We start from the raw sequence: 21028 nt of genomic DNA on the forward strand, positions 1-21028 counted from the left end.
GCCCGAGTGGCGCCGCGTGGCGGCTCGGGGAAAGCCGCTCTGCTTGTAGCACCTCGCGGCCACCGCCTGGGAGACAGGAAAGTCTTCGGCCAGCGAGCCTGAGACGTGTGCCGGGCACAGAGCCGGACTTCCCAGCGGGGAATCCATGGTAAGACCTACCGTGCAAGCCGTACCGAGACGCGACCTACAGCACCACGAAGGCACGCAGTGCGCGGGCTGAAACTGCTCTGCACAAAGCCGAGGTAGGGGGAAGCCCGCACCGCACCGCACCGCACCGCACCGCACCGCACCGCACCGCACCCATCTATGGAGTCACACAGCGCAAAAGGCAGAGCCCAAAAACCGAGACCGGCAACGCCATTTGCACAGGAGCCGCCCGAGCTCGGCAGAACGCGAATCGAGGCCGCCTTACCTGAGCTCGGAGGCCGCTGCAGCGCCGCCCTCACACGACGACCATCACCGCGACCACGCTGCCGCCTCGCGGCGCCCATCCCTCACACTACGCCGCCGCGCTTCCCGCGCTAACTCCGCCCTCGCGCCACCGCTCGCGGCGCGCCCGCCCCCGCAGCGCTACCCGAAGGCCGCCAGGGGGCGCCCTCCGCCGCCTTTCGCTTTCGGTTCGCGGCCTCCCGCCCCGCGGGCGGACGGACGGGCCAGGTCTCCAGCGGGCGGGGTGGCGGGAGGGCGGCCCCGCGCCGCCATGGAGGAGCCGGCGGCCGAGGAGGAGGAAGGGGTGCTGCGGGACTACCTGGCCTACTACGCGGCCCGGGGGGCGGAGGGGCGGCTGGTGGCGTGCGACGAGGCCACCCTGAAGGCAAGGGCGCGGCGGCTGCCGGAGCGGCGGGGCGCGCTGGACGTGCGCGGCGTGGCCGAGCGGTGCCGCAGGGCCCGCGGGCGGCGGGGCGGCAGCGTGCTGCGGGACCTGCTGAAGGCGCTGGAGGTCCTGGAGCTGCTGTGCGTCAACTTGCTGCTGTCCCCGTGGAGGAAGGAGATCAGGTCGCTGAAGGTAGGCGGCGCGGCCTGCCCCAGGCCTTTCCCCGGCGGCGCGGGGCACCGGCGAGGCGTTTCGGCTTGGTGTCGATCCTCCGGAATGGCCCTGAGCCCGGGCATAACGCGTGACACCGCGGCCCGGAGCTCGGCCCCAGGAAGCTGGCAACGCTGTGTCCGAAGGCAGAAGCCGCGCGAGGTGCTCGGTCTGACGGCCCCGCGCTGCTGCTGCGGTTGGCCGAGCTTACGGCATCCCTCAGCAGGAGGGTTATGGCCGAGCCGAAATCCACTTCGATTTTACAAACTGGGCCTCGTGCCTTCGGTAGCTCCGAAACAACACGTTAAACTTTTCTCTTTTTTTCCCGCTCTGTTAGGCAGCAGCACTTTAGACAAGTCATGCTGGGAGGGCAGCTCGTGCGACAGGAGCACGTTTTGGCACTGTTGTTTCCCCCGAATAACCTCAGCGCAGAAGGGTGCTTTCAAAGTGACCTAGTTCCAGGAAAGCAAAGTTAGAGCAGCACTCTGAATCACTGAGAAAAAAAATGATACGCTGCTGTCACCCGTTAAGAAATATGAGTAACAGCAAGTGCATCTCTTTAAGAGAAGTTAAACCTCGGTGATTGATTCCACAGATCCTCTGTTGAAAAGGTCTTCTTGTTCTTCAGTAGAATGCAGGACTCACATCCAAACGTCTCTAGTTTGATTAAAGTGATTTTCCTTTCTCTCCTTTTCTGCATATTGATACTCTTGGCTGATACCTTACCAGTTTTAAACTGGTGTAACATTGTTATGCTACAGCAAGTGCTTGAGAGGCTGGCAAAATAACACTGTTAGAAAGGCCTCGCTCAAACTCGCACCTCAAACTTCCAACAAAATAGTTTTTAAAAAGATTGAAGTAATTTTTGAAGTAGTTTTGTTCTTATGGAGTCTTTCACGCTTCCCCCATCCCCACCCCCACCCTTCATCTGTTTTTCACTGTTCCGTTCTGTTGCAGACATTCACCGGTAATTTTGTCTACTATGTTCAATCTGTGCTCCCAGATGACATAGTAAAAACCGTACTGGAGAAAATAGGTTACATTGCAACAACGGCAACAGAGTTTTCACTTGTCAGAAAGAGAAACAATGAGGAAACAAAACAGACTGCCTTTGAAATATTTCTGGCAAGAATTGAGTGTGAAACCATCCTCGAAATGACAAATGAAGAAAAACATGGCAATTTGGAGAAGACTTTGCAGAAGAGTTCACAAATACACTGGCATCACAAAAATAAGGACAGAGAGGATCAGACGCCCCAGAGAGAAGACTGTGAAAATCTAGAAAAGAAAGAAAATAGTGAAACGTCTTTGTGCCTTGCTACTCAACAGAAGTCTTCACCTAGTAGCAGTATGTCCTTTGAAACCACTCAGGATCTGAAGATCAAAGATGATGCTCCTCACTTAGCAGTGACTCAATCCACTAACAGGCTTCAGGAACACCAAAAGCAAATCATTAACACAGTACACTTTCCGGGCAAATGCTCAGACAGCGAGGACTTCTTGATCAAATATAGTGACATTGTCATAAGACAAACACCTATTTTCAGTGAGAATCTTTCTCCAGAAGCTTTTGAAAAAAAGCCAAGAGCCAGTCTAAGTGAGGAATGTGTTTTGGCAGCCACTGCCCAGTCAACTGCAAATGAGCTCTGGTCAGTGCCGCTCTCGCCAGGAGCAAGCGGTCCACCAGCCTTTGCAATATTTGCTGACAGCACTTGTGAAAGTAAAAGCTCTTCAGAGTACGAAGCTCAACAAGTGGCTGAAGAGTCAATTGAAGCAAAAATTAATGATGCCATAAACTGTGTAGACCCAGACCCTGCAGACAAACCCAATGAGCTGAAGTCTCTGCCGTACACGGATTTCACATCAGTCCAAAACTGCCCCGTCCCTAGGGAAGAGGAAGTCTGTGATCTGTCTTTAACCTTCACAGAACTACAAGTCCAGGACACTCAGGAAGATCTGATGTATCCAATAGAGGAAACTGGGCACCCTGAGTCACTATCATATGCAAGTGACAGGAATGTAAGAGAACTGAATCATTCCAAAATGAAATGCACATACTCAACTAATGCTGAAATGCAGAACAGAGCAGCTGCATTTATTGAGCCATCTCCGGATCTCTGCCGTACTTCTGGGAGCGTGGAGGATCCCACTGGTGGCTCTGATGGCAAGGGACTATTAAGGGGTACTCTGAATGCACCTAGGGCTTCTGAGTGCTTCAGGCACATCAGAGAGCCTCCTAATCCCACCTACATTCCACCACAAAGTATTGATGTTCGGTCTCCAAGCAGAAGAAGCACCGGTGCACAGGGCAGAAGGAACCTTCTGCAGCCTGACAGTGAATCCAGTGAAGTAAAAGCAGAGAACTATAATTTAAAAGTAAATGAAATCCAGGAGCCTTATGTTATTATTGACAAAACTGACCAAGGAATGTTGTGCTAGCACACTTGATTCTAGCAGTGCTTTATTTGTAATTTGCCTGGGGTTTCCCTGCCCTAGTTGTGGCCTTGATCATCTTTTCAGAAGAGATAATTAGCTTTGACAAAGCTAATCATAAACAAACAAAAACACCACCACTTTTGGACAGTAAACATTGAAGTAATTGAGAAAATTCTTAAACAGCTCTTTCCTCATGAAATCACTCCATTTAATTCATTAACCAGATTCCATCTGGCTCTAATTAATGCCCGAGGCCTATTTTTAGAATATGGCATGCTGTACAATGACAGGAACAGGTAAACATTTCAAAACTGGAAGGCTCTATAGTGTTACAAGTGCTGTGCTGGAGTGTAGTTCTGTTAGCTCGTGGCATTCCTGTGAAGCTGTATTCTGAGCTAATCTTTCTTCTATTTTCAGTTTAAAGATAAGCTTAGAAAATCAGTATTCTCTAAATTAGTACAAATTGTCTATACCTGACTTTCATCCTCCTGAAATGTGTAGAAGAGCGGGCGGATTATACCAGAAAAGTCTCAGGAGCTAAAATGCTTTTTGAATAACTAATAGCTGGAGTGATCAGTGATCACCTGATTCCAGCACAGCAGGAGGAATGCAGCTTTGACTGAACAAACACCAAATGACAAGACTTCAGCTTTGGATGGTGTTAATGGGTGGGTGAAAAAAGTATTACAAATATGCATACAGAAACTAATATTTCTGCACTGGGTCTGGCTGGGATGAAGTTAACTTTTTTTAACAGAAGCTATGTGGTGGTGTTTAGGACTAGTTGCTAAAACTCTTGATAATGCACTTGCATTCTGGCTGCTGCAGAACAGTGCTTGCACAGCATCAATGCCTTCTCTTCCTTACTCTGGCCCCCACTCCAGTGATGGTGGGCAAGAACCTAGCAGCTGGAACAGCTGACTGGATTTAGCCAAAGATATTCATACCAGATAGCATCATGCTCAGCAATAAAACTGAGGTAGCAGAAGTTTTTGGTTTGTGGTTTCTTTTTCGTCTACCTTTGCATCACTTGTTCTTTTCTTCCTCTCCTACTCCTCCTTTCACCAATTAAATATCTCAAACCAAATTCTTGCTTTTGCTCTTCTGGTTCTCCTGTTTTGCAGGAGGTTGAGCAAACCAGCTGTGTAGGTGCTTAGCTGCTCACTAAGTGAACTCACCACAACCTCCTTGTTCTTTCAACTATTTATCTGTTCTTCCTAACCATTTCAGTTTTTATAAGATGTATTTTCCCCCCGTAGGGTAATTAAAATTGTGTTTTAAATAGTATGTTGTGTCAAATATTCAGGAAATCTATAAACTGAAAAATCCCTTCTCATCACATATAAAGATTCCTCATAAGTATTTAGCTGACCACCAGTACTATATAGACCCATGTACCTAACATGCCATTTTTACCTTTGCTGTAGCCACAGGAGTATTTAACAGCAAGTTACACATGAAAAAACAATGCTAAAGTTGGTTTCCCAAGAAACTAAAGACTACCACTTGAAACACCCCATATAAACAGCCAAGCTGCACAGAACATACGGAACATAAAACAACTGAAACAACTGTGTTCTGAGACTCTACTTTTTGTTAACGCTTTTGTTAATTGATTGAGGCAGAACCTCTGTGGTAGATTGGCCAGGACTGCTAAGTATGCATTCAGCCTGCATTTGGAGGGAGAGCTGCTATCACCTTAAAATGCTCACAGTTACTTTCAAATATGGTCTTTCTGCTGCAAAGACACCTTTTCTTCCTGTATGAACAGTAGGCTTCTGAGGTCTTGTACTAGAAGGTACTTGACTTGCAAATTTCTGCTGTCTCTAGAGACAAGTTTTACAGTTAAGATACCTGTGAAAAGACTGGATTTGAAAACAAGCTGAAAGAAAAGACAAGTCATATTTAACATGCCTTTGCCATCAGCCCTCTGTACAACTGCTTCCACATGGGCAAGGTACCATGAATAGGGTTTAAAATCCTTGTAAATACAATTAGGTCTGAGACAGAGAGGAGAACATAAATCCTGATGGTGCTCTCCTGTCCCTGGTGCTATTGACCAGTACGCCTCTCCTTGGCTAATTATCTTAAAGAGCAGCAACCACTTAAGCAGCACTGTTAGCCTGCAAGAGAGCTGCCTGAGCCTCAGAGGAGGGTGATTTGTTTATGAAATGTGTGCCTATCCCCTTGTGAGCTGTCAACTTTAATTGTGCTACAGCTGGTGTTGATTGTCAATGAATTGAATGGGGATTTACTGACTGTTTTTATGTCTTTCCATCATAGAGACACAAGGCCAGCTCTGCTCCCAAATCTATATGCTACGCACAACCACTCTGAATGGCTCAGCTCTCCCAAGCTTCAAATTAGAGAAATTCTCTTTTGATCAGTGCAGAAACAGAGCTTAGGCAGCAGACCCAGAAGCTGGCTGACATTCAACTGCACCACCTCTCCCTGACGGGTCTGTTTAGATAGTCATTTTCCCTCCCCTTAACATTCCTGTCACACATATAAACTTGTCCTGTCTAGAGCTAAGGTGCTTAACAAACACAGTTTGGCTTTAGAGTCAACTTTTTGTGGGTTTTTTTGTTTGTAAAGCTAGTAACGTAAACTAACTTTCAGCATGAAAACAAACAGCATGCAGGCACTGAATGAACAAAGATTTACAATTTGCTTCAAATTATAAATGAAGATCTTCAAATACAAGTTGTCTGCTGAGACATAAACAAAAGCATACCTAAGAGAGTCTGAGAAGGGCTTGCAAAGATAAATGTCTATACTGTTCTGAGTGGTCTCCAAACCAGCAAAAGAAAACAAAACCAAAACCCACACAATTTCTAAAACATAACATTTATTTATTTAACTTTACTTGTATCTCAACACTGGGAAAGTTATAACCTGTAATCCACTGTCACCACTAAAGGCTCCATCCAGTGAAAGTTAATTGGCACTGTTCTCTTAAGTGAGACAGCTGATAAATCCTAAAGGTTTCCTTTTCACAGCATTAAACATTACAACTCCCTTCAGTAAGGACAGAAATGGAACAGAATGGAACAGCAGCATGTGCAAAGCAGCCTACTTACAGTAAAAGTCCTAGCAGCTTAGTATTTATCGTGGGGAGATGTGAGGGAGAAATAAATCACTTATCAGACAGAGGGATCACCTCAAAGCCCCCTGACGTAAGAATAAATAAAATCAAGCAGTGTGGTACACAAGTAAAAACCAGAGCTCCTCTGTTGTGTCACTCTTGCCTGACCTTTTGTATGCATTCAGAGAGATCACTCTTACAGGAATACGTTTACACAACAGTTAACCCTTATAGTAATTTTTTGTGTTATTTTAGGATAAGCCAGTTTCTCTCACAAAACAAACAAACAACAAAAAAAACAGATAAATGGCATCTGGACAAAACATTATATTTCTCTTATGTAGGAATTAATCTTAGAGCTACTTTTTTGTTCTGAGACTAAACTTTTTAAAAACTTGCAACTTATGCAACTCAAAACACAAATAACTCAAATGCTGCAATTTACCAAATGCTGGGGGGAAAAAAAAAAGTAAAAAACCATAATCCTCACCTGACTTTAACCTGCTTTAGAAAAGCACAGTAATTACTTCAACCTCCATACTCTACAGGAAGGACTAGATACTGCAATTCCTCAGGCAGGACAGTAACTCACTACGAGTCATTATTTGCAAGAGCACAGAGAGCTTCAGGTCCAAACATTTTAATTGCAACTGATGGCAGAATACCCAGACTCTGCAGGAGGAAGAGCACTGAAAAAGAGATGTTGGATTAGTTCCTGCTGTTGGCAGTAGTTCTGCATGCTAATTACACCAGTGAACACAATTATCATCTTCTTAGGCTTAGGCTTCTTAGGACCTACAGTTTTGGAGATTCACCTCCAAAATGTTTAATCAAATAAGATATAAACATCTCCCCGTGCCAGAAGAGAGCACACAGAAGGCCAGATGAAGAAAATATAATGTTTAACATTTTAATTTTTGCCAGTCTGTCTCTTCAAGTCAGTTTGCGTGCTGCTCACAGATGTTCCTGACCCTAGGACACCTCAATCAGAATGAAGTAAATACTGAAGTCTGGAGAAGATATCCATCCAGACCAGGTATGCAATACAGAAAAGAGATAATCAGTTCTCACACAGCTTGCAGTTTAGATGTGGAACTCACTGTGACAGGATATTATGTCTAAATGCTCAGAAAGTGACAAACTTCCAGAATAAAGTTCTGTCAGGGGCTGTTAAACGCAAAGAGAAACCTATGGCTCAGGAAAACAGAGAAAACCTGGAAGAACTTAAAATGGCGAAGAATCACTTCTTGTTAAATGGTTCACATGCCATTCCAAGCTCCCAAGGCAAGGGGAAACTGTACCACAAAGGCTAACTGACTCACCACATTCATTTCTGTGAGGTACTAAATTACTTGCATTTTCTGTACAACAGAATTAAGTGGCTCTTCTCCAGACTGCCATGCTAGCATGCACAATACATACCATTGGCTTCTACAACTCATAATCAGATTGCAATTAACAACAATCTGCAGATGGCTGAAACTTACAGAGCTATTTCTAGAGAGCTTTTTTATCTTTTTTTATTCTCTAAGAGACAAAAAGAGCTTTGAAAGTTTATCAGAATGATTCCAAAATGACCACTACATTCCTGTACAAATAAGCTTCTATAAGATAATTATTTAATACATACAACCTTACTTTTAAGCTAGAATTCTAAACCTTTAGAACAGAACAGAACAGGTTCACAAGCTTCAGCATACTAATGTAGTACTCACTTGGAAATGCACCCTGCACTGATCATTCCTAAGCTGCACTGATTTAAAAAATAAATAAATAAAAATCCCACTAGAAGAAATGAACTCTATCTCCTGACTTGGAAAAAGCTGCAGTCATTTCAGCTACAGCTATCTTCAGGTATATACAGCTTCCATAAAACCACAAAATAAAAGAAGTGTTCACTTTTAAGTAACACATAAAAAAGCCAAGTAACTGAAAATTATGGTCGATAAGTTACAGATGTTCAGGCAGTAAGCAGTGGAAGACAACAATAAGAGGGTAAAGCAGAAGTAAAGAGCACATCAACACTTAAGCAAGTAACCACAAAAATTGAACACCCATTACGTTTCTCTATTTCCCAAACCACAGTAAAGTGATCAAAGAACCACGCACGTTTCCTTATAATAAATAATAAAACAGATCAACCCAGATATTTTTAAGAATCCACAGCAGTTAAGAAATCAATTATTTTCAGTATTTATATCACCGTTTGAAAGGAAATGCAGAGCTCCAAATCCACTGTAGTCCAAATCCACTAGTCCCCAACTCAGCTGTGAGTTTCACCAAAACTAGAGAAATAGGCCCCTTTAAAAACCTGGCCTAGAAAAACCCTCAGAACCACTGTGCCATCAGTTACAAAGACTATTTGACTATTTCTTCACCACTGAATTCCATGGGACTACGCATAGCTACCTTGAGAACTACAGAACTATATTGTGATGTCATGTTTACATGTTTACAGTAGAAACTGAGGTCAGTGAAATGCACCAGTGCAGGCAGGATTACAGAAGGAACCCCTACACACTCTATTTTGACATAACCAGAGCAGTTTAACAAAGCTATTGAACACAGTGCACACCAGGACATCCCATCCTGTGCATGGAACTACTCCTTTACATTACAGAAACAGAACTGTCATGGGGGAGAAGAAAAAAGTTATTTCATAGGAAACAGCAGTGAAATGGGAATGAAAGACACATTTTAACAAAACATGCAGTAAAGGGGATGGAGAACCTAAAAAATTGGAATGGAATTGGGTCATATTCTGTTTATGACTTGTTCCTGAACATTTTGTAGTGAGAAATTCACAACATCCTACAAGGCGTAGTTCTAAAGCAGAAACCACTAAATTCAAAAGTATGACAAATATTCAGAATTGTCTCTGTATCAGACTTCATGAATTATTAAAAAAAAAGTACAACCTAACGGACTTCTACAAATGCTGTTGCATATTACATGGGTTTAGTATTTGGTCCCGGTTCTCTTCATACTTTTCTATCATTTTCTGCACGTCGTGGTCAGCTCCAATGACCTTCAAAACAAAAGCATTAGCATTACAAATAATTAAATCATAATATATATTTGCTTCAGAGCAAAACAGACCTATCGCTGAAGCCAAACTGAAATACTCCTAAAGAAAGCTGTCCAGTCAGTTCTGTGTTTGGAATTTGGCGCTCACTGGAAAGCTGCGTGTCTGATCCTGCTACACAGCACAAATGAACACCCCACTAATTCCACCTCAGAGTTAAAGACCAGACTTCCACTATACACTATGGACAGCTACAAATGTTTTTTTCTCGGGTTATTGACAAAGCAGCTTTATTTACTTTCATCACTAATTAACATTTTTAGTATTGAAAGAATACAATGCCCCACGTGCTTATCTGATTATAACTAAAATTGTACTCACAAGCACTGGGCAGGAAACTTTAAATAACGTATGTTTAATGAGCCACTCTTCGTAGAGCTGATGAATAGCTTCTAAATATTCCTAAAAAAGAGGTGTTCAATTACACACAACACCACCACAACAGTCGGCTATACTACACAGATTACTAAAACAATACTTGGCAAAGTCAGCACGCATGACAGATCATTTTTATACAGCAAATCAAAATTACATGGTGAGGTATTGGAACAGGCTGCCAGGGAGGTGGTGCAGTCACCATCCTGGAGGTTTTCAAAAACAGGGCAGATGTCACACTGAGTACACGGACTAAAGCAGTCACAGGCATGGGCTGATGGTTGGACTAAATGATCTGAGAAGTCTTTCCAACTTCAATGAGCCTACAATTCTAAATACTGAAATATTAATTTGTGATGGAAACTATAACAGAGCACCTCATGTTGGAAACGGCCCCAATGATCACCAAGTCCAAATCCTCCAGACAGCTCCAGTAGATTTTTGAAATACACTCGGGATGTGATTTTAGTATTTAGGTTGGCATTGCTAGAGAGAGTGGTCAGGCACTGCAATGGCTGCCCAGGGAGGTGGTGCAGTCGCCGTCCCTGGCAGTGTTCAAGAGGCTCCTGGATGAGGAGCTGCAAGATGTGGTTTAGTGCTTGTGGGAATGAGCAGACAGTTGGACTGGATGATCTTATAGGTCGTTTCCAACCTTGTGATTCCATGATTCTATGATACTATGTTTTATGCTCACTGTTACCACACATTCTGAAGGAACTCTTTACCAGAGGAATGATTTTCTCTTCTTCTCTGCATCTTCTCTTTAATCTCTCATAACAAACTTCAGGAGATGTCTGCAGGTAAACTGAAGAAGAAAAAAAAAAAAAAAAAAAAAAAGCTATTTAGCTGTATAAGGATAAGCTTTAAAAGCAAAGAGGAAACTTTATAAACTATGGAATTAAAGGATCCCAGTTTAGGCACCACCACTGAACCTCCTCCTTTGGTGTTACTGCTCATCAATCCTCAGAGTATCTGTGCATTCATGCTGTCTGATGCTAAGCATCACAGCCACTATTGTAATGAATAATGTAATTATTCACAGCCAAAGAAAAAAGAAATTTTTCCCCTCACAATAAAGAAACCCACCCACAAATGTGCCCTTCCAGTTCCCATCCAAATTTTACCTATCAAATCAACTGAAACATCGGTGTTGTTCTGGATCCAGTCAAACCATTCAGACAGCACAACATAATCCACCTCTGGCATCTTCCCACTGAACAAACATAAAGATCACCATTCATTAAACAACAGACAAAGATCAGTTCTAAACTGATATGCACTGCTTTTATTTCTTTTAAAACTGACTAGAACTAGTCTGTGTTTATTCCAGCACATGGGAAATGAAGATACAACCAACATTAGAAATATTATAAAGCATTGTTTACACAAAGGCTCTTTTTTTTTCTTTACCTAAACATGCCTACTAGCATGAAGTTTCTATCATTAACAGTTAAAAAAATATTTCCTACTACAGTTAAGAAATAGTTACTTGGTGACTAAGAAAAAACTTTACACTGATGTGTGCTATGATAACAAATGAGTGTCAAGTGTATTTATTGCTCAAGTTCTTTATGTCAGGATCATTTCAAATACATCTGAACTGCATGACACCAGAAAGGCTTGACTGACTAAGCAGCACTGACAATTCATTATAGAAACCAAAGTAAAGAGCAGTGAAAAAAAATAACAATGGAAATACATAATATTCCTTATTAAGAATCACATATTATATTTTTACTGGTATTAGAGTCTTCACATATTGCCATATTCCTAAATACTCAAGTATATTAATTTCTTATTATTTTGTCTTCAAAATAAATTACAGTAAGCCACACTCCACACTCTACTTTAAGTGTCTCTGAACAGAAATAGAGGGGAAGAAAAAGATCACAGAAGATTTAGAGAATCCTGATCTCCTCAGCTGAATGGTTGAAACCAATTGCAACATTTTAAATGGTGCTGAAGATTCCACAGATTTCTTAACCACTTCCCTCGACAACATCTTTTTGATCACTTGCAAAACTGAATAAAGATAACCCAGGAAAATATTAACAATGTCAGTATGCAAGAAAGCAAGGCCAGAGTTCGTGCCACCTCCCTTCTTTAACTACCATCCAGCTGAATATCCTCCTTTCCAAAGCACCCAAGAAACTGGTTAACACACTTCTGATGTATCAACAAGTGTACAGTTCTGGATAACAGGTATCTAGGTAAACTAAATTCCAACTCTGCAACTTTTCCCTGAAAAACAGGAAGCTCAAAAGGAATTAGAAATAAGAGAAAGCTCCACCATTCCTACCCTAAAGGACACACCCTCAATAGTCCACTAATCTCCCCTGCAGACAACACAGCTTTGCCTTCCCTGTCTCACTCCCCTGGATAATCACGTGAGGATTCCTGCTCTGGCTCAAGGTTAATAAAGACACAAGTTTTGCTGTCTCTTTGAAAACTGTGCTGACATTTCACTCCTACCAAGTAAAGGTTCTATTGCAAAATAAAACAAATGGAAATAGCTATACACCAAAAATACCCAGAAACTCATGAGGGACAAACTGAATTGTTTGGGCTTACCCTGTAAAATATCATATATACTCACGTGCGTGCATTCAAAACTCTTCTACAGTTTTACACCTAACATGAGCATGGCTTTTACTGCTAACCTGAGATGTGCAATCACAAGAACTTGGACACTCGTGTGTCTGTGCATGCCAGAGAAGCTCTCAGCAATTGCTCACAATTTAAGCCTTCCATCACCATCGTAAATCTTATTCTATTTCCCTCTCTGGGAAAAAGCCTGCAAAGCCAAAACACAAATCCTGAGTGACACTGGATCAAAGAAGAGCTGGGATGCCTGACGTTCCTCTACTCTCCATCCCTTACTTAAGCTAAACATTCACCTAGAGGATTTGTATAGACTTGTATTGATAGCAAGGGATTCTTGTCCTTGTTTTATGTATAATCCTTTTACACACACTCCTATTTTGGTTTGCTATTCATACCATTGGCTGACTTCTCCCCAGCTTTAACAAAACATAGCAAGTGCTTTCTGTCCAACATTGAAGAACACTAAAACCATTAAACTTCTTCAATGCCCTTCAAATTGTTGTTTTGAAATTAATACACAGAGCTGGCACATGCATACTTAGCCTCTCAGTTTCTTGTGGGACAAAAGCTGTTAGTCTACAGTGAAAAAAACATCACTAACTATAAACAAGAAAGACATTCCATTTACATTTCCACTGTACACAGACAGGGTAAATAATGTCTCTTCCTGTTCCTGTGCCTCACATCCGACTGTCCCTCAGTAACTTTCAAACCAGTTCTGGAGCTGACCAGATGGCTATGAAGCACAGATGCCACCTTGTGGCGTGCAGCTCTTCTCCCTGAAGACAAGGCTAAGAACTGGTTTTGTTCCTCAAGACCACTGAAAAAGCCATTAAAACAGTATTGCACATTCTGAATACACAATCGGCATTATAAAAAAATGCCACTTCTGATTACTGCACTATTTTATTTAGTATGGGGTTGGTGAGAGTAGGTAATAGGTGCTTTTTCTACCTGAGGCCACAGAATTATTCCCCAGCACAAAATAACCTCAGTTAGACTCGACTGCCCAAGCACACTGCAGGGCTGGGAGGTGGGCCCACATCAGAAATTGACATTTACAGATCAACATTTCTCACTCTTTACTCAGAAGCTGACCAAAGAGTTTTCAGTCTGCGTTGATCCCACGAATCCCAACTCTAAGCCATAGCACGTGAGGGCTGGAAGGCTTGTTGCTCGAGTTCTGGCTTGCAAAGCACAATAGTCCTGGATGCTAGGTTTGATAATACCATCTAGTTCTCTCTTTCCTACAGTATTTTTCTTTATAACCCCACTTTTTTTCATCTATTCAGTATGTTTGCTTTGATTTATTCAGCTGGAGAGCAGATAAATGCAATAAATGGTTTTATAAATACTAAAACATTCTAAACTCATCAGCATTTCCAAAGAATGCTTGCATCTGGCCCACATCTTATGGGCTTCATTCTACCAGTGGACAGCATGCCCTCTACAAAGCTCTCTGCCACTCCAGCAAAGAGTTGACCAAAAGCACAGACTGATCAGATGCAAACTACCAAAGAAATCATTGGTTGATTATTTCTTTTTTTGTGCAATTAAGCAAAGAAAATAAAGTAGAAAACAAAATACCATACCTCCTATACAAATTCTCTACAAAAATGTATTTTGCACTGTGAATTGATCTCTCCATCATTCTTACTGGGGAAATCTGCAAAATAAAACATTTACATTTTTTCAGCATCCGTGTCTCTTAAAGCTCATCATGTGTGTACATTAGGAAATACACAACGTTATCAATTCTTCCAAATGTTGAGATAAAAAAATCACTGGGGAAGTGAACACAAAAACAGTGTTAATAATCTCATGTGTGGTCACCACATTATTAAACAACTCTGTAGCTAAACTGTTATACACATGCAAGTTTTGAAGTAACCACAGCAGTGCTCAATTCAGAAGATGAAGCTAACTAGGGGCACAAAATAAACAGCAATCAACTTACAGAGCAGCAGGAGCTGCTGCTACCTGAATGTTGCCATCTTCAGGTCTATTACCATGTCAATGGCGCAGACCTTACAGCAGAAAAATTATAGCATTTGAAGTTAAAAGAGAAATATACATATTTACCATTGGTTTGGTATGCTGCTCCAACATTGTAAGCTGTATGTAAGTTTGTAAGGTTATCCCCCATCTCGAAGCATCCTGGTACATTAAACCCTAGGGTTTGGGATGGAAGCAAGACAAAGGTTTTGTGGCTTCTGTTTTGTTCTGTGGTTTGCTTTTTTCTAAGGTTGAGCAGAAGAAAAAAAAAGAAAGAAAAAAAAAAAAAAAAGAAGCTGTGTACTTCATAAATTGTATCAGAATTGCTAAAAAACACCAGAAAGCAGCTGTCAGTAAGTTCTGCATTAAGCAGTCATTAGCACTCCACAATGCACAGCTGAGAACTACAGTGGTGGCCCTCATGACACCGGGCAGGTAGCACAGCCACTGAAGACAACGGGAATTTGTTTCTCTGCATTTGGAACAGCCAGGACCAAGGCACAGTTCATTTAAAACAGTTCAAATATGTTTACCAATTAAAAATCACATCTGCTGACATCCTTCTGTGCAGGGACAGACTCAGCACACCCAGTACCAGAAATCCAGATATAGTTCTAGTAAGCACAGTCTGGGCCCCAGGAAAGGTCTTTTAACAAAGACCATTACAACTGCTTCTCAATTGCTCTCTACAACTTCTCAGAGTCTCCTCATTGATTCAGCTCCACCAGTACTGACAAGCATCAGTCTGTCCTACAGTGCAGAAGTACCATATAATTCTGATCTCCTTTTCTCCCTGTCCACAATCAGATCAAAAAACTAATCTGAAGACAGACTGCTGTGATAAGACATGACACAGCCCGGCATGCTTCCCCTTTTCCTAATAACAAGGAAAATGTTACTATGCTAGCAGTAACATCATCCAACACGTGTTCAGGCACATGTGGGTTGGGCTATATCTGCAGTGCTGTATGTGACAGCAAATTCCATGTGAGTTTGAGCACAGATACACATCTGAGCTAACAAAATTATTTCAGCAATTGAGGTGATCACCCCAGCAGGGAAGGCTGACATCACAAACCATTCAAACTATTCAAACAAAGCGTTACCTGTAGATATGGTCAGAGCACTAAGATTTATCGTCTCAGAGCACAGGTGAGACAGTGACCAACCTGCAAAGAATGGCTACAAAAAGTAGCAACTACCCAAAAGACAACAGAAGCTTGCAATGCCCAGAACGGAACCTTCGTTATCTTTAGCAGCTGAACAATATAAGTGGATCAGATATGCCTCTCATTATGGGAAAGACATTCTTCTCTTCTTTGAAATAGCTATCAGTCGATTTCAAAACAACAGCCACAATCAGGGCTTAGCTTTCTGTGAATCCTTTAGCAAACAACCCTGCATAACCCAATACTAGGTCTGTACCTCCTCCTACAATTCTTTTGTACAGCCAGCCATGATGCCTTTGCAGAGTTCCAGTGTTTGGAAAACAGGCAGGCATGCTGTCCCTCAGCACTGAGCCATGTGAAGCAATCAGCAATCTCTGCTGAAACCAAATTTTATTTATTTTATTTAAAAATGTGTCCATTATATGCTTAAAAAAAATTATTCTGCATCGCAGAGCATTATTGCTTGCAGTATGAGATCATGCCCACACCTTTCTTAACAGTTTTAGTGACTCATAAGAAGTCCTCCTTAATGTATTTCTAAATGAACAATGACTGTAAGTGTTGAACTTGTTTCTGATGCTTACCAGGATATTATGACCTCGAACATTCCTCCATTTACTCACTGGTTCTGTCAAGACCTTGGTAAAAAAAAAATATTCTGCGTTAGACATACTTTAGATTTGAAATACCAGGCCTTACAACACAGCAATGACTTTTAATGAATACTTGTTCAGTAAGTGAGAGTATTCAGGACATGTACTGAAAAGCTCATTCCCCTTTAATTAACAGTAAGGAGCCCTGAAATGCAAAATGTAATGATGAACCGTTAAAAACTAGACAAGAATCATTTCCATACTATTACTTTCTTATCACCTAAACACGACTGTATTACATAACCCTTATTTAATTTCACTTTTCAAGTCATTTATCAATATGACGTAAGAAGACTGGCTACCTGAGGATCCAGTGCACTTCATTTCAACATCCTGCTCATTAATCATGAATGAACAGACCATCAGAATGCCATTGAATTGCTTTTGTTTTATTTTCATTATAAAAAAATAAAAAAAATCAATGCACCTCCAACATGTTTAAAATCAATCAGAAAAGCTTCTATCTGCCACAAAAGCCCCATCTGCTTTGGTGAGGGTCTAAAACTCCTGCAGCAACATCCCATCAGGTCAGTTAACTGGGTTTTTAAAATAAAGTTGCACTACATGCAAATCATCGTTAGCTATCCTTTGGGTTAGTAATTTTTTATTCCAAAAGGATCATTAGCAAATAACATCTGCAAACCCAGCATTTCTACATGGAATTGCAAGAACTTTTATCAAACTTGTTCCCAGGTCCATTAAAAGAATTATTAACATCTGAAGCACACAACAGCAACTGTTCACCGAGGCTCAATCCCTGTGTTGTTTAAAATGTATCAATCCTGCCCTACCCCTAATCTTGTTTTAAGGAATATGAAATCAAATACCATGATGGTCTAAGCAATTATTAGGAACAATTACAGCAGTTTGGGTATTTTTAATCTGTTTGCAGATGTTATTGATACTTCAGCATCAAGTACCATATTACACATGATCTACAAATCTCTTCCACAGTTTGGCTACTAATAGCCAGGGGAGGCAGCGCACAGCTAAGCACGTGCAGCAGCAGTACCAGCACCGGCACACAGCCTGCTGCCCCGGCTCAGTACCTGAGGAAGGACTCAGGACAGAGGTCTCAGCTCTAAGTCAGCTGTGCTTTTGCCACAGCAAGCAGCCACTGCATGACGTACATAAAGAACATAAACCCAGTACCTCGATGCTGGTAGTCTGTGCAAAATAATCCAGGCACGTTGTCTTTCCGCTTGCAATATTCCCCTCGATGCATATCTGACAAAAACCAAGAACACTGCTTTTAAAAACTGTGCTACTGCAAAGAAGTGAGCAGCGCACGTAAACGCGGCAGGCAGGCGGGGACATGGCTGACACCGCTCACGTCGCTGACACCGCTCCGAAACGGCCACCGGCAGCGCCTGCGAGAGCCCAGCTGGCCTCATACGCGCTTCTGAACGAGACGCAAATACTTACAACGGTCTTTTTATCATCTTCTTTTATCAGACGCTTATCTAAAATGGGAAAAAAAGAATAAGCGGGAGTTACAACCAGGAAAGAGATCTTCGTACCGTATCTGTTCTGTGCCTCTTAACGCGAGCTCCTCCACCCTCCCCCCCTCCCCCAGACACCGCTTCGGCGCAGCGCGGGGCAGTGCAGGCCGGGGCAGGCCAGGCCCGGCTCCACTCGCGCACTTACAGCCGCCCGGCCCAGGCCGGCTCCGCAGCGCCAGGCCGCCCGCTGAGCAGCTCCCCGCCGCTGCGCCGCTCCTGAGCCCGCGCCGGGCCCCGCGCAGCGCCGCGGGCCGCGCCCAGGCCGCGCCCAGCCGCCACATCGCCCATCCCCGCCGCCGCTCCGGGCCCGCGGCTGCCTCCCGCTTCCGGCCTCCGGCGCGCCGCTTCCGGTCGCGGGGCTGGCCTGGGCGGGGCGGGCGGGACGCCGCCCGTCGGCCGAGGTGCGATAACGGCCGCGGCGGTGCTATGGAGGCGATGGACGCGGCGTTCCCGCGCTCCGTGCGCGGCGCCCTGAAGCTCGCCCGCCTGGTAGGCGCGGCCCCGGCCGCCCCACGCCCCTCTGCCGCGACCCGGCAGGCGGCTAGCGGCCCCTTGTGCTTTCGCAGGCAGTGGCGGTTGCAGCCTTCGTCTGCTTCGTTGCCTCCCGCTCCCACGAAGCCTACACGGCGCTGGCGGTGATGGAAGCCCTCGTCACGCTGCTGTTCTTCCTGCTGTACCTGCTGAAACTGGACAAGAAGCTCACCTGGCTCTTCTGGCCTCTGGCCGTGAGTGGGGCGGGGCGGGGCGGCTGCTCTTCTGCCCGAGGGAGCGGGCGGGCGCTTCGCTCCGCTGTTAATGAGGTCTCCTCTTACCTCTCTTTTTTTACGTTAACGTACCCGTTGTTTTAGTTTATGCCAGTACAGCCGAGTTCCGTAAATTCGACTTGGAAAAAGAAAAAAAAAAAAAAGTGAATAGAGGTGCGATGAGGAAGTTCAGTCGCACGAGTGCTTTCGGCGCGGACCCGGCGGGTGGCACCGCTGCTCTTAGGGGCATCTCGCAGTTCGGTCCTGTTGTCGCAGCAGAACGGCGCTTTCTTGCCGTCCCGCAGCGGCAGCTGCTCGCGTTCTCCCCAGCCGTGCGCTCCGCAGTGAGCATTTCGCCCCTGCTGCTTTTTTCCAGGATATTTTCAACTCGGTGGTTGCAGCTTTGTTCCTGCTAATTGTGGGCTTGTTTGCAGTCATCATCAAAACCAACCACGGGACGCTGGCAGGAGGAGTAAGTCAGAACATATTAATTTCATTCTTAAAGCAGACGTGATTTGGTGTAGTTACATTTTTATAAGAATGTGAAAATAATTCTGTTACGGGAGAAAACACCAAGAAGTCACCAACAGAACTGATGCACGTTTAGTTACCTCATTTACAAAACCTTCTGAGTAACCTGCCCTTACCTCCACAGCTTGAAATTCTGGGTGTGACAAGATACTGTTCTTTAAGAGCTGTCCTGTTCAGTTACAGCATGTAAGAGGAAACAATGACATTATGGAAGCTCTTTATCAGATACATGCTGGTACATCCCTTATGAAGCGTATGTTAATTATTTTCTTTGACAAACTGGGAAAATGGTCTTTGCAAGCTATGAAGATTTTGATATGCTAGTTTACTAGCGTAAGCAATTGGTATTAGTTAAAGGAAAAGCTGATGTGACCAGCACACAGCAAAGGGGAAAAACTCAGCTTAGAAAGTTTTGAAACTTCAGTTTCCTGAAATACAAACAAAGCTAAAATGTGATGAGAGACCAAAAAAATAAAGACAGACCACCCAGGGAACTTGCCCCGTGAGTTTTTCAAATCAGCTTCAGACAGCTGCACAGCTGGTGTTTTAGTTGGTACCACAAGCAAGCAAGAAGGGTACTGTGTGGTAAAGTGACTGCTGGGAAATCACTTCTCAGTTGTGACATGAATAGCAGTTAAAGCTGAAAGCAGGAGGCAAATAGAAAGCTTGGAGAACAGGTTTGGGCAGAATGTATGGCATCTTCAGTGTTGAAAGAAAGAGAATTGCCTTTAGGCTTGTGTTCCTAGGGCATATCTGTCTTAAAATCCCCAGTCCACAAAAGGCTTGCTTTAGCACTTCTATTGCTGATCAGATATTGCAGTTTCAATACATGCTTGAATAAAAAAAAACGTGTGAGATCACAGTGAGAGGTGAGAGCTGCAAAAGTCTCCTGTGCAGTCGTGCAGGTGTTGTTCCAGCTGTTTGCCTGAAGTTGTGTTTTTAAATACTTATGTACATTTTCTTCAAACTCGAATATGTTTTCAGTTCAAAGCTTCTGAGAAGAGAAGTGCTGTTGTTTTCCTTCTAGGCTTGTTTCTGCAAATACTGACTTTACTTTGGGCCAGAAGTAAGTGAGGCAGTAGTTACAAAGACAGCAGGACTTCCATTTTGGATAAAAGTGCTGCCTTGCATAATGTAGGTTTGGCTTCACTTTCAAGGAGGAACCTCCTTTCCAGCTCCTCGGACAAACAGCAGACAAAGCCAGGCCGTGGGCTTCTCTCTTAACAGTTTGATGGGATTTAAATATGGATGTCATTTATCAGCCCTCTGGAATCACACATATCAAAGCTAGGGCCAGCTCAGGGAGATGGAATTGCTGCTGGTCACTGCAGTACAAGATAGAAAAAACTAACAGCATGATTGTTACTTTTGCAGGTGCTTGGTCTTGTGTTGCTTGTTCTCTGTGTTGTTGATGCCGTTGTTCTTTTCCAGAAGATTAGCATCAGTAGACCAAGGGAAAGGAATGCTCCTGCAAAATAGGATTTCCATTGTAGCGAAAAGAGAGTTCTTTGATTGTTTTACTGCTCACATGTTGAAGAATATGGATTTTCATATGTTCACCTTTCAGCTCCTATGTATTTTGCAAATGTAATTCCTAAGCGTTCTCACATTTTAGATACAGTTTCACCGTTACAATCTCACCATTTTAAACTTCAGAAAATTGTCCCGTGTCAGAAAACTAATTTCATAATTGTCTTTAATAAAGAAGTCCATTATTTAACGTTCTTGGTGTACGTGAAGTGAAGATGACCCGTGTACCAGCACTCAGTCACCCGCGCTGCGTCCCTGCCAGCCCCCTCGTGCGAGGAGCAGCTGGGGCCGTGCCG

The 21028-nt window shown here is 43.4% G+C and overlaps 3 protein-coding genes across 6 annotated transcripts; 2 read left to right on the plus strand and 1 right to left on the minus strand.

Moving 5' to 3' along the window:
• Positions 1–659: 659 nt before the first annotated feature.
• On the plus strand, positions 660–6805 carry LOC128082497 (uncharacterized). Its single transcript, XM_052686667.1, has 2 exons — positions 660–1006; positions 1982–6805. The coding sequence occupies exons 1-2, from the start codon at positions 701–703 to the stop codon at positions 3461–3463; spliced, it is 1788 nt and encodes a 595-aa protein (XP_052542627.1). The 5' UTR covers positions 660–700; the 3' UTR covers positions 3464–6805.
• On the minus strand, positions 6292–18209 carry TK2 (thymidine kinase 2). Of its 4 annotated transcripts, XM_052686671.1 has the most exons (11): positions 17852–17952; positions 17579–17653; positions 16358–16411; positions 14692–14781; positions 14202–14275; positions 12683–12799; positions 11130–11218; positions 10731–10810; positions 9952–10032; positions 9498–9573; positions 6292–7234 (listed from the first exon to the last, which is right to left on the minus strand). In XM_052686671.1, the coding sequence occupies exons 4-11, from the start codon at positions 14773–14775 to the stop codon at positions 7137–7139; spliced, it is 699 nt and encodes a 232-aa protein (XP_052542631.1). In that variant the 5' UTR covers positions 14776–14781; positions 16358–16411; positions 17579–17653; positions 17852–17952; the 3' UTR covers positions 6292–7136. The 4 variants fall into 4 exon arrangements, with proteins under 4 accessions (XP_052542631.1, XP_052542633.1, XP_052542632.1 ...); XM_052686673.1 differs by lacking the exon at positions 12683–12799 and adding an exon at positions 18074–18209 and having other exon boundaries at positions 6292–9573; positions 17852–17889; XM_052686672.1 differs by lacking the exon at positions 12683–12799.
• An 88-nt stretch (positions 18210–18297) lies between these two features.
• Positions 18298–20922, plus strand: LOC128082503 (chemokine-like factor). Its single transcript, XM_052686677.1, has 4 exons — positions 18298–18417; positions 18495–18653; positions 19048–19143; positions 20577–20922. The coding sequence occupies exons 1-4, from the start codon at positions 18355–18357 to the stop codon at positions 20679–20681; spliced, it is 423 nt and encodes a 140-aa protein (XP_052542637.1). The 5' UTR covers positions 18298–18354; the 3' UTR covers positions 20682–20922.
• The last annotated feature ends 106 nt before the right edge of the window (positions 20923–21028 follow it).

The sequence above is a fragment of the Tympanuchus pallidicinctus genome, unplaced genomic scaffold, assembly GCF_026119805.1.
Source record: "Tympanuchus pallidicinctus isolate F22 unplaced genomic scaffold, pur_lepc_1.0 scaffold22, whole genome shotgun sequence".
Classification (NCBI taxonomy): domain Eukaryota; kingdom Metazoa; phylum Chordata; class Aves; order Galliformes; family Phasianidae; genus Tympanuchus; species Tympanuchus pallidicinctus.